Raw genomic sequence first — 14,226 nt, forward strand, 5'->3', positions numbered from 1 at the left:
AAAAATCTTGGATTGTTAAAGCTTTGTGTTTGTACAATATATATTTTAAGGATTGCCACTCTACAAGAAGTTCATCAGGGTCAATAATTGTATGTATAATGACATTGTCGATCATTTTACAATGCAGTTCTATCTCCAAGAAACCGCACATTCATCGGCTTAACCATATTTTATTTAACCAAAACACTTATCTGGGCAACAACAGAACTACAACAACAACAACAACATAAGACGAAGCAAGCTTTCTTATATAGCTGCGTAGCAGCGCCATCTGAACTAATTAACATATTTCGCAACGGACATTCTTGCTATTGACCTTTTGGTGACCAAACATGTCAGCAAGCTGATGAATCTCATCGTTACCATAATTCAACATGACATCGTGTTCTGCTGGCTAATTCGATGGAGAAAAAACATCAAAAAGACTGCACACTTTGCCAGAAGAATACCGCTTTTGAATATTGCTAATAATATTTTTTGAAAAGCTTACAGCTGTTTTAAATACAATTTGTATTTGTTTAGAGCTCAGAGTTATGTCATGGTTCTTATATTTAACTTAAGTTTGGTTTTTCATAATTTTCAGGCAAACTGCTTATAAATTCTTTAAAATTTTACACTGTTGCAAATTTAAACTATCACCCTCAATCAAATTAGTTAATGCAGACTCACATGACTGAATATTATCTATAACATCAGAAAAAAGCAATTCTGCACTTTGTAATGCCGAACATGTAGTGTAAAGAGGCCCTAAAGCATCTACTAGAAAGTGTGTTATAGCTACAAATTGGAATTTGCCTACACTCTTTTAGTAAACCTAAAGCCCGGGCATTATCCTTGTTGGTTTCCACCTCAGTTTGTAAAGCTGTTTTTAAAGGGTCTATCGATTCCCGAAGAGTTTTTACACTTGAGTAGAAAGACAACCATCCGGTGTGAAAAACTTGTTTAAATTTTAGGACCTTAGCTCCTAAAATGTTTTGGGCCTTTCGAAGGACGTTTGAATTTTTTGGGGAATTTTTGTAATACTTATGAATTTGATTTATAATACCCTGATACTTTACTAAATATGTCACAGATCTGTTGCTTTACCACTTGCTAGAGCAAGTCTATGAGCAGCACAGTTTTTTGAAATAATGAATGGGTTTTCATTCTTAAAAAGTGTTACAAGACCACCTTTGGACCCAACCATTGCTCTTGCCCCTTCTGTGCCAAGGGCAATCAAGAAATTTATGGGAAAACCTATCTGCTTTAAAATTTCTAGAACTTTATCATAAAATCTCTCTGCAGTGCAACCTTCATCTAAAAGCACTAGACTTATAAAATGAGAAACGACCTTAGCTTCAACTGCTGCACAGATGTATAATATTAAATTCTGGAAATTACTAATGTCTGTTGACTCATCAATTTCCAAGCTATAAAATTTGGCACTTTGAATTTTACCAAAAAGGCCGTTTTCAGTAACCGTTTTTATTGCGTACAGGAATTTGTCAAAGGATTCATGGTGAGTATATTGAAATCTTGTCTTCTGATTTTAATGCCTGCAGTTGTGTGCAACCTTGATCAATAAGTAGCTCCTGCAGAGAAAGCAACATTTTCTTTGCTTCTTTCTATAGCTTCTTTCATTTTATCACAAACTTTGGTCATAGCTTGCAGCATTTCTCTGTTTTCCACGGCAGTTTTCGTTTGGGATGCAAATTTGTGATCCGCTGTTAGATTATTTTTTTAACATTGTGGAGTTTCACTATGTTATATATTAAGAATCAAGTCTAAGATAATCTTCCCTGTTTTTTTCCCGCTAGTTTTGTTTTTATTATTACTCACTTTTATGAGCAATTCGTCGTAATTTTCTTTTGTCAAAAAGTAGTTGATTTCTTTCTCAAGTTCATAATATTAACTAACTTGGCATTGAAATGCTGAAGCATATCAGCCATTATTTGAAGCTATAAATGTAAGAAAATCCAACAGCAAAAAAAGTTCTAGCCAGCACGAAATTCAAAATAATATTGAAATTATAATCCTGCTTACAAGGTTAATTCATGTGCAGATGCAGACAAGCAGGCTCGATTTAGAATTTTTAGGCTAGTAAGCCGACATATCCGACGGGACACCATTGAACCATGTAACTGCGCAAATTAACAACTTTTGGCAAAATAATCAACTTCTGTAACATTCCCCATTGCTAGTCTGGGATTATAAAATAAACTGCTAAATGTAATTTACCAATTTCAGTGGTGAATATGCAAAATCACCGGGGAGATTATACCGGATTTATCACATTTCCTGTAACATACACAACTCGTAGGATATCAAGTTGTGCACCTCCTTTTTAGTTTGCAATAGGATATTACTACAGGATTGTTTGCATGTTCTTTATGTCAAATCAATGTTCATTTCAAGTCGCTCTTTTTATGTATCAAGCTATCTCCGAGGCATCTTTAATCCGTATCTTGTAGTCAATGAATGATGCTTCATGCCATTTATGGAGTGCTGTTGACACCGACCTCTCGATAACATTTTTATTGTTGACTGTATGCAGTAAAATAAATTTTGCATAGTGAAAGATTTCTGTTTTCTGATTTTAATGAAAGTCGTGTTTTAGATACTAATGAATGTATGTTAAAATCTAAACAAAGTGCCTCAAATAAAATGGAACCTCGAACTTTTAAGACTTGGATTCTCGAGATTCGACTGTATTTCATTTTGCCCCTTGTATGCTTGAAAAATTGTATGAAACACTTAAAAGCGAAACATGTCAAAAAAGAACTAAATATGTACAGCATTGGACATTAGTAGATTTCAATTAGTACTTAAAATTTTAATTATGAAAACTTTATCATTTTCAATAGCCAAAGAAAAAAAAGACAAATAACAAAATGTTAAAATATGGGTAGCAAATTTTGTTAATGTCTTGTATAATTGTAGGCCCTTATTTTTAGAACAGTTTGTTTGGCTGGAATCAACAGTGTGTGTAAGAACGTAGTTAAAATATTGATAGATAGATGGCGCTGAAAACTGAAAATGTTTTACCATTTCATTGTGCACTTACTTCCATTTCACTGTGCCTCACATTCATTCCTCCATCTATCCCTGAATTATATTGTATTTCCAAATCATATGTATCAATAATGTGTAAGTTTTGTTTTTGTATTGTTTCTATCAGATTCATTTTGAGAAAAATGGTATTGCATTAATTCAAAAGTTACTATTTATGCAATTTATTAATTTCATTTTTATTCATTTATTTGAATTTTTTTAGGCCATTCTATCGTACTGAACAAGTTATCATATCACGTATAAATAAAGAACCTGTTGGAAATAATTTGACTTATAGCTCTGTGTTTGATAGGCAGTTTCTTCATAAGGTGAGTTTACTTTTCAGATTTTGATTTTTTTTTCTCATAGAATATCCCTTCATCCTCTCTTGTAAAATATTTCATGTGGGAGAAATTTATTTTGTATTCAGATTCACTTTTTTTCATTTGAATCCAAATAAAAAACATACTTAAATAAGCTTTTCAATATATAAGCTGTGGAAATGTTTAAAGATATATAAAACCCAAATGAATAATAATGGCTAGTTTGATCAACCATCTAATGCAAACAAATAAAGCTAATTTTATTGATCTTATGAAATAATCATATTAGGAATTGGAATAAAAATGAACTAATTGCTCACAAATTTTATATTTTCATATAAAATAAGTTTTGCAGAAATTATTGTTTTTAAACGGTGATTATTATTATTTTTTTTTGTCATTTATTTTCTTCTAATTTTGAGGAAAACGGAATCCCCTTTTTAATTAATTTTTGTCTCATTCTGCTTTTACTGACAACTTCAAAACACTAATCTTGTCTAATGTTTTAGATTTTGCAACTTCAGACTGATTTAGCCAACATAGTTGTTCAGGAGGATGGAAAAAATATAACTTTGAAAGATATTTGTTATGCACCCGTGGAAAAACGGAAATGTATGATTCAAAGTCCTGTAAACTGGTTTCAGAACAGCAAAAAACATCTGGATTACTACAATGACACAGACACTTATCTGAATTTCATCAAAAATTGTACCTCGTAAGTATGTTTCCAAATTTTCAGAATATACAGTTGGTTCTCTGTTTAATGATGCTTTATTTAAAGATGACTTTTCACAGTCCCAGATGCTACACTGTAGTTTAAGAAGCATTCTATTTTTGGACGCATTCTATTTACTTAAGTATGATTTTTTGTGGTCCCTTGAAAGTCGTTAGAGAATTGATTGTATATACAGTTGGCTCTCTGTTTAACAACTTTCAATGGATTACAAAAAATCGTGTCGTTAAGTAGAAATCGTCCTTAAATAGAATGCTTTTAAAACTAAAGTGGACCATCTGGGTCGTTAAAAGCTGTCGATAAATACAGAAAGTCGTTAAACAGAGAGCCAACTGTATATATTTTAACTGCATGTTTTATCTTTTCTCTTTTTTAAATGTGCTGTAGAACACATTCCTTGGCCACCCCCTTCTATCTGAATGGTGAAAATTTCTTTTTCTACTGCAAAATGTTGTTAAACTAGCTGTCAAGTCAGCTAGGTTAGCTAGCCTAGACCTCAGCATCTAAGGCAGCTCCCTTCACACACACATCTGTGGTTTGATATACAACTCTGTTCCCCCAAAGAACTGAAGTACACAGCCTTAGCCGATATATAGGGCTTCTCCCTACTTGCCACCTGAGACAACTTGAGTTAGTGAATGAATTTGAATTGACATTTTTGGGATGTGAATTACGTTAGTTCAAAGGAAAATATGAAGAAATCATCAGGTCAAAAAAGGTACTTTAGTTAATTGACTTTCACTCAAAAAAGGCATTATTGGCAGGCTGCGCTCTTGTGCATCGCACCAAACAATAGAAACCTTGCTGAAAAAAGAGGTTTTAGTAAATATCTCTGTTAAGTAAAGTGGTACAAAATGAAACCGAGCTATCTATGATCCTCAGAAAATTTCGAATCTTTTGACGCTTGGTTCGAGCCTCAAATGACAACTATTCTCCAGGAGCTAGAATGACATACATCTATACATACTAAAGCCCTGGATCCTTCTCTCAAGTGGCGACACGCTTTGATCCATGCACTGCGTGCCGCTTTCGACTGCGATTGGAAGCGGGCAGTCACGTGGGTTCAGTCCGCCATTTTGTGTCATTGTCTGTGTGATTTCACTGTGCGGAATACTAGATATTTTCTCTTTGCTATTCGTATTTTTCATTAAACGCTGTCTTTAATGTGAAGATGCCTTGGTTTAGTGCATTAAGATGTTCTATCAGCTCAAAATTACTGTATTGAAACACATTGAAAGATTATTTATTTATTTTAAATGTTTTCATCAATACTGCTGTGCAATTTCTACTTTTTGAACCTCTTGTTGAAATTGTAATATTTTTTACTTTTCATGAAACTGTCTGATGGTTTGTTAATTTTCATGGGATAATAAGGACATTCACTAAAATCATCATAAATAGTTCCTTCAAATATTGTAAAGTTCAACTATGTAACGGCACCTAATAAATTGCTAGCAGTAGTAAAATTTTTGCCCTGTTTTTAAAACTGATTTTTCTGAGTTTAAGATAACAAAGCCGTCAAAATTTAAATATACTAATTATTTTATTTATTTTTAATGTAAATTTTCTGTTTAGTTAGTTTCAAAATATCTCAATAACTGTAGCAAAATTATTTTAAGAACACGTCGTTTTGCTTTTAATTGTGTCGTAGCCATGAGTTTCAGTGTGTTGCCAAGTTAATTATTTATCTATTTTGCGCATAAAAATTAAGATATTAAAAGTATGAAATTATTCATTAAAAAATTAAGCTTCTTTGAGATTATAGTAACATGTAACTCAAGCCAAGTTATATAATTACGTGAAGATTTTTTTTTTTTTTTGCCCGGAAAAATCTGGTTTCGTTTAATTTTTATTTTGATGTGAAAACCTTTTTAATAAAAAATATATATATATATGATATATCCCAGTATCTGTTAATTTATAAATTCATTATTACTTTTTATAACAGTTCGTCACAGATGTAATCTGCACTCTTTTATTTGAAAATTCCTATTGGTATCATGTAATTCAATTATTATTATTATTTTCTTAATATTGATTTAAAACTGGTTACATTTTATTATCCGTTCATTGAATTTTTAAGAACTAGTAGTATCCTTAACAATCAGGTTTAAATGAAAGGCATTTTTTAATGTAAAATCGTCATGAGAAAGAAGAAAGTGTTGGCTAAATGTAAAAAAAAAAAAAAAAAAAAAAATGGAGGAGTTCTTCTGAAAATAAAACCTTATTGGTTAAAACAAAAAGAAATTTTTCAATTTTGTAGAAATGAATAATTTTCAATAACAAAACTACACACATTAATAATATAAATGATACTGTTTTGCATGAATAAATTCAAACTTGCCCACAAATAATTTATGACACAATTAATTTAGCTCACTACTGTTCCACTCAGTAGTGGATTTAAGGGGGGCAGGAGACCCGTGCCCCCCCAAAAGGATGAATTTATTTAACTATTTTTATTCACTATTTTTTAATTGACTTCTCCATAGCATTTTTTTTATATAGTTAATTAAACAGAACCCAAAATACACATAAAGCATGTTTTTGAATAATAGCATTTTTATTTGCTAGAGAAGTCATACTGGAGTCCTAGAGTGGCAGAATACATGTATACATTTAACTCGCTGGTTTTGAGTTCAAGGGAACGTAATATCGCGATTCGTCCATTAATTTTTCTTTGATGGAATCAATAACTAACATTCTTCAAAAAATGTGCAGGTGTGCCTAAAAGAATTATTTTGATCCAGGAAGCTATTTGCGAAATATAGCTTTTTCTTTTTCAGCTTATAAAAATGCAAAATGAAAGAAATCATATCGTTGTTTCTTGAGAAAACCATGATATTAATGGAGGCGGCATGTAATATGAATATGTTATCTCAACTGTATCATGTCTTCAAGAACAATCAGCAACTGCCTTGAAATCCACACAGAAATTGTCCTGAATTTTTCAGTAAAACTTATATGTTTAATAGCTATGATTTTCTTAAATAATATTTTATAGTTAAAATACTATAAAATAATATTAAAAACTCAAATGAGATATGGGTATATTTTTTTATTGAATAACCTTGCCCTCGTATTATAATCATTACGACATTGTTCCTAAAATTAAAACCGCTAATTGTACTAATTGTATAGCATTTCGGTAACATTATTATGGTTTAGTATTTAATTGGCTTGAAAAGTTAAAGATCTTTTACGTCCACATTCAAAGTATATTGGTACATAATATGTATGTACTTAGAAGTGGATCCTAAAAAGATTTTTAAAAAGACATTTTAAAATAAAGTAATGAAAACTTTGTTTTGAAACATCCTATGTGGCAGGGGGAAGGAGGAGGTGCTATTCAATTTCCCGGGTCCCCTCTGAGAGATTTTTCTGTATCCGCCCCTGGTTCTACTACACCAACTTTCTAATAATAAAACGCATATTTAAAACACTTCAAGTAATTTGTAACTCAAAAAGTCTATATGGGGGGAAAAAAGAAATTACTCTTTAAAAAATGGTCGAAAATTTCTTCAAAACACCTTTTTACTAATCTTCGGTTTAATAATAAAAAAAATATTTTACTAAGGTAAAATTCAAAATTTTTGTATGTATATTATCGTTTACATAAGTTACGACTGAAAATCTGTAAACATTCGTTGATAAAAAGATACTCTTCAAGAGCGAAACTCTGTATTTTTCTACTGTTGAGATAGGGAAAAGTTGCGGAACGACATAAAATGGCGGACGCTGGAGCGTGTCGCCACTTAAGAGACGGATCAAGGGCTTTAATACATACTGCATAGCTAGGTATGATATAGCAGATAAATTCTTATTTGGCTGCTTAGTTTTATTAAGTTTGCTGTGTTTTGGGGTAAACTGTCATCTTTTGACACACGTTGAAGAAAAACTACCCTATCTTCTGATAAGCTGTTTTCATTTCTTTTTCCTTCTTTTCCGTTCTTTAGTTTTATTCAGTAAAGTGCAAAAAACTTAAATCTGATTCAGTGTTGAGCATATATAACTTACTTGAAAAAGCTTTAAACTGTCTATGCAATCATTTTCTAACTTTTTGAATTTTTTTTGTTCACTCTTATGATGGCTATTCAACTGGTCCTGGTTGACATATTCAAGGATTTGGCTATCTGTTGTCATTATGAGATACATCATAATATAACAAACTGTTATTGCAGGTTATAGCTGCTAGTTAAATTATATTGCAGGTTATAGCTGCTTGCATTCTTCTGTATGACTATTGAATAACCTTAAATAGTTTAAAAAATGCCAAAATCTAGAATCTTGTGTAGAAGATATCAGTTATTAGTATTTTTCATAAGTGGAGAAAATGGATAAATAAAACACTGATGTTTGTAGAAAACTGATAGTTTGTTTATACTACTCTGCTTGTAATAGTATTTTTCTTGCAAAATGGTCTTTGAAAATCATGTATTTGTTCAATTAGTGTCAGCAGTAGATTTATAAAAAATATATTAACCGTCATGGGTGGCAGGACTGTGACCATAAAGTGTTATGAACCTGTTCAAATGTATTCAGTCTTGTCACAAAGAGGGCTAATTGATTAAGTAAATGAAGTCTCATAATTGCTGATCAATAGAGTTTGTCAGCACTTGTATCTGAAAAAAAAAAGTATTAGCCCTCATGGTGGAAGAATGTTGATTTAGTAAGCGTGAACAAAGATTATCTCTCAACTTAGTAAGCGAGCCCTAATAAATTTAGCATTACCACCAGGAGAGTCAATTGGTTTTGTCAGTAAAATGTCCTCAATCCTGTGCAAACATGTTTTTTTCCTCTATTTTTAACATAAAAATTTAAAAGTTTTTGAAATCAAGAGCTTTTCTTGTAATTTAATAAAAAATAGGTGAGTAATTTAGATGGCTTTTTCTATAAATTTTTTAACCTTTATTTTTGATTTAGGAATCCATTTTACGTCCAGAAAGTAGGGCTTTCATGTTTAGGCGATTATGGTGGTCCAGTTTTTCCTTATGTTGCTCTTGGAGGAGTTGAAAATGATTATTATCCCAATGCAACTGCTGTAATTTTGACATTCATGGTTGACAATCGTATGGACGAAGAACGTAATAAAGATGCTGAAGCTTGGGAGAAAGAGTAAGTGATTTCCAAAATGTGTATAAAAACAAATTGAAGTACTGTTTAAATTTCTTTCATTATTAATTGTATTAATAGCGTTATTTAAGTTATTCATTTTAAATTTCAAAATGTTCCATGCAATAGTTTTGCTGAAAAAAAAGCCTTACATCAACTTACCTTTGAATTTGTTTTTAGCCAAGTGTGATTGAAATTAGCCAAAGGGGCTAATATCAGCCAAGCCTGGCAACCCTAAGCAAGTTTTAAATTTAAAAGCGAGAAAAGACAAATTTTCATTGTTATGGTTGCAAATCGTCTGCCTAATGTGTCAATTCAGTTTTTTTTTTCAAGGCTTAACTTAATTCGACTTTATATTAAAAAACTGTTTTTTGTAAAAAATCGCATTTTTACAGAAAAAACACTGATGTAGATAAACTTGGAATGCAAAACTATAATTAAATCCAAAATTTCATCCAAATCGTTAGAGCCGTTTCTGAGATAAGAAATATAAATATACATACCCACAAGAATTGCTCGTTTAAAGATATAAGATTTTCTTTACTGAGCCATCAACATTGCCTTTTTTGTGAACTTAAATACATACTTTATTTTTGAAGCTATACTGCCTTATGCAAATGCTATAAATATGAAAAATGAATCTTGAAAAGTACGATAGAATAATATTGATTTATAGGTCGAATTGATAGTAAAATTACGAGAATGCAAAAACACCAGTGTAAATCCCTGATAAATGTTACGGAAAAATATTTTTTGTGTCTTTTTAATGATATTTAAAATCAAGTTCATCTATTTGTCAACTGAAAAATATTATGTCATAAATCATGGGAATATCAGGGAGTTGAATGCTGATCTGGATATACACCATGCTTCATAATGATTTGGTATGCATAACTGTTGAAATTAAGTTCAAAAATGTTCTTCCTATACTTCATTTTTTCATGGTTATCGTTGGAGACTGGTGTGAGAAACGAGAACCAGCAGCAAGTTTTATCTCATTGTTGGGTATTATGTATTGTATATGCTGTGGGTTACCATTCTATTAAAATTAACTCTAAGGACAAGATGAGGTCTTTTTGATGGAAGGCTTAGTCAGTTTGAGAAGGCTTAGTCAGTCAATATATGAAGACTGGAAAATGTTAGTCTTTGTTTTCATTGCATAATTTTTTTAATTTTTTGTACTTAATTTAGTAAAGAAATTGAGAGATTTGTAAATGAGTAATGTAAATAATGGTGTTAGCTCCTCTCCTTTACCTTTTGCTATTTGTTTTAGAAATGTCTTTTCTGGAGCTTTATTATTAATGACACAATTAGAATATATGTTACATGCATTTTGCATCAAATCAAGGGGAAAAAAAAACCTGTTTGGTAAAACCATTGCCACTTCAACACTATTTTATTTTCCCCTCCTAAACTGAGAATGGGTATTTTGATCCTTAAAATATAATAAAATTTTCTTTAAATTTCTAATGCTTTCTGTGTGGTATTTTGAGAAATCTCTTAACAATCACAGAAAAGAATAACTAAAGTGAATGTTCTTTAATTCGAGAAAATAGGAAAAAAACGTTTGTCAATTGTAAAGTAAACCAATCATCTCAGGTTACATTTGAGAATCACCCACACATCCGAATTAATATAATTAAAAATTAGTTTTATTGATTGTTATAAATCTCTATATTTCATTGTAGGTAAAGTCAGTTTTTTTAATGAAAGGAACACTGTGTTCATAATTCTCATTTATCCTTTTTCAGATTTATAGCCTATCTGAAGAACTTTTCTGATCCTGATATGGAATTTGCATTTTCAGCCCAAGTAAGTTTGAAGTACCAATATAATTTTTATCTTACTTGTGTGACATTTTAAACTATTTTATTTTTGAAATGTACCAGTTAATTCATAGCAATATTTTTTGTTTTCAACTGTGTGGTCTTTAATGAATATTTTTTGATCTTTATCTAGAGGTCCATAGAAGACGAATTGGATCGAGAAAGTCACTCAGATGAAGTTACAATTCTTGTCAGTTATCTAGTCATGTTTATTTATGTTTCTGTAACTTTAGGACAGTATCACTCATGTGGATTACTATTTGTAAGTATTGAATTAATTTTCTTGAAATGATTTATTATTAAACCTAGATTTTTATTATTTTTTTAATTGCATTTTTTGTTCTTATTATGTTTTATGATAAAAGCTAAATCTTTCGATACTATTTGCATTATATTAGTAGAAATAGCATTTTGGACTACCGGGTTTAAATAGATTTTTAACGCATTGACTGCCATAGCAATTTTCAGAAATCTGGCCTAAAATGACAATTTGATTTAATTATATTATATTATTAAAAACTTCAATTCTAGTGCTTAGTTATCATCAAAAAGCTAAAAAATGAAAACATCTACCAAAAAAACAGCATCAGACAAAGCCGTGTCGTTATATACCCAAGCAAAAAAACGGCGTGGAACGCATTATTTCTGTTTAGCCTGTAAAGAGAATCCAGCCCTTTGGGTGGAAGATCGTTTTAAGAAGTTCCACGAACAATAAAATATTTTATTTCTTGAATTTGAGTTGTAAACAAGTACGAGATAACTCGCAGTTGGCGTCCTAGAAAAGAATGCAATCTACGAGTTACCTCCTAATTGGCATTCAACATGTTAAAAGTGCTTAAAATCATGCAATTTTGCTTGAAAACAAAGCCAGTTCTTTAAGGTGTGAGTGAAATACTTGTCCTTATTTTCCACAATAACATGCAATTGCTTAGTTCCATCCATTCAGAACATCACTTCTTTCTTCTTAAGACAATTACAAATGCACTATAGAATATCAAATCCGGTGAAATCATGTTTCTTGCATAAGTTTTCTTGCATCTTTATAGCTTTTAAGCTGAAATTGAGCACAAAAACAATAAAACCAAACACCTTTATGCTATAAAATGGGATTTAAAAATATTTAAAATAAATATATATGTATTTATAAGATTCTTTCGTAAAGTTTTTAACTTTCAACTCTGTGCATAAATATTTTCTCAACACTTTTTGAATTAAGTATATTTAATTTTTTCATTGTCTTTTTCAAATGTTATTTTTTTTCTATATTTTTTAACTGAAACATTTTATGACATCTTTTCTTACAGGTTCAATCAAAGATGCTTCTTGGCCTGGCAGGTGTTCTTATTGTCCTCATTTCTGTTGTTTCATCCATCGGAATACTTAGTTACGCAGGAATACCAGCAACTTTAATTATAATAGAAGTTATTCCTTTCCTTGTATTAGCTGTTGGAGTTGATAATATTTTCATAATTGTGCAAGCCTATCAGGTAAGTTTTTCTCTTGCTTGAATCTTAAATGCATTTCGTATTTTTTATTTATGGTAACTTTGACCTAAAATTATGTACAGTAGGCGTCTGCTACGGTCGCATTTTTCGCAAAATGCGAAAACACTATCTCAATTGCGAAAATAAAGCAATGCATTTTCGCTTATTTGCTTGAAAAAAAAAAAAAAAGATCCTAGAGAGGAAGCATTCGTGGCGATGACCAACTTAATCTTTTTTAAATCTTAGCAAAGATGTCTAAACTACTATTAAGTTCAATAACACTCAGTTTTATCCGGCATTATGTCCGCCCAATAACTGCTTTATTAGGAGGAGGGGATGGCAACGTTCTAAAAACCAATCATGTGTTTTCTTTTCTTTATTTTACGTTTAAATAAAATATGTAGCAGCTGTATTTATTTCGTCAAAGATGTCACAGATGAAATATGAATTCTATTTTCCAACTGGCAATGAAACACTCTGAGGCATATATAATATATGAGAATGTGTAACATTTTAACATTTTGCTAAAACTATTCCCTCAATTTTAGCTTTTATGCTAAAGAACCTTTGAACCCAGCTTAAACCCTGGTAGGCGCCGCTTAATATGATCACGGTTAATGTTATCATTCGCTTAATGTTATCAGAATCACAAAGTCCCGGAACATTTGTATATTAACACGTGTTAATGAAGTTGGATATTGTAATCAGTATCTTCGTTTATTGTTATCACTTTTTCATAGACTTTCAATTTTTTCCCCTTTTTTTTTCTCAATCAAGAGAAATACATAAGCAAACCCTGACAAGTAGCTTCCAGAAAAACAAGTTCCCTTTTTATCAGTAAAGCAGAATTTTTCTACCTGCTTAGTTACACTAAAAACTTCACTCTAAATGGTCAAACATTTTAGCCATGGAGAAAAAGTGCAGTAATTTAACTACCAAGAAAAAAATTGACATTTTAAAACTCTTTGACAATTTAACCGTGACGAGTCAAAGAAATGCTGAAGACTAAGTAAACATTTCTCAGCCGTTACTTCGTAAATTACTAAAAAATTGTGACGAGCTTGAAATCAAAGTGAAGCTAAATGAAAATTTGAACAACAAGTGAAACCATGCTGGAAAAGATGGTGAAGTTGAGTCTGTTTTGAAATTGGTTTACGAATGTCAGGGAAAACGGTCATATTTTACTTCACCTATTACTATGTGATTAAAAATTGCATAATTTAGCTTTAACTTTTTATGATTCAGATGTTTCCATTCTGTTAATTTACTAATTTATAATTTAAAACTGCATTCAGTTGAGTCATTGTGATTTTAATTTGAAGTTGCCAAAATAAATGCACCTTAATTGGAAAAAATTCATTATTTTGTGTCTCCTGGATTCTTTTCGGTTATTGTTATCAGTCGGTTATTGTTATCAAATTATATTTGTCCCAAAGTGATCACATTAAGCGGTACCTACTATTGTAAAGAACTGATTTTCTGTTTTTCATAATATTATCTCATTATAAATATTACAAACCACCAATAAAATTATTTTAACTTAGACGCAATCTGATGTAGAATGAGACAAATTTGCAGTTGTAAAAGTAAATGCTTCTTAATTCAAAAAATCATCATTTTGTCTGCGCTGGATTCTTTTCGGTTATTGTTATCAATCGGTTATTCTTATCAAACTGTGTTTGTCCGAAAGTGATCACATTAAACGGTGCCTACTGTGT

At 30.9% G+C, this 14,226-nt stretch overlaps 1 protein-coding gene across 1 annotated transcript in view; it reads left to right on the forward strand.

Annotated features, from left to right (window-relative positions):
* LOC129229258 (NPC intracellular cholesterol transporter 1-like) overlaps positions 1-14,226 on the forward strand; it is a 117,421-nt gene that overhangs the window by 56,891 nt on the left and 46,304 nt on the right. The window contains exons 7-12 of the mRNA XM_054863528.1: positions 3,254-3,359; positions 3,863-4,068; positions 9,010-9,201; positions 10,950-11,010; positions 11,158-11,286; positions 12,329-12,511. Coding sequence (XP_054719503.1) covers positions 3,254-3,359; positions 3,863-4,068; positions 9,010-9,201; positions 10,950-11,010; positions 11,158-11,286; positions 12,329-12,511 — 877 coding nt within the window. The remainder of the gene's footprint in view (positions 1-3,253; positions 3,360-3,862; positions 4,069-9,009; positions 9,202-10,949; positions 11,011-11,157; positions 11,287-12,328; positions 12,512-14,226) is intronic.

This window comes from Uloborus diversus, chromosome 9 (genome assembly GCF_026930045.1).
Source record: "Uloborus diversus isolate 005 chromosome 9, Udiv.v.3.1, whole genome shotgun sequence".
NCBI classification, from domain to species: domain Eukaryota; kingdom Metazoa; phylum Arthropoda; class Arachnida; order Araneae; family Uloboridae; genus Uloborus; species Uloborus diversus.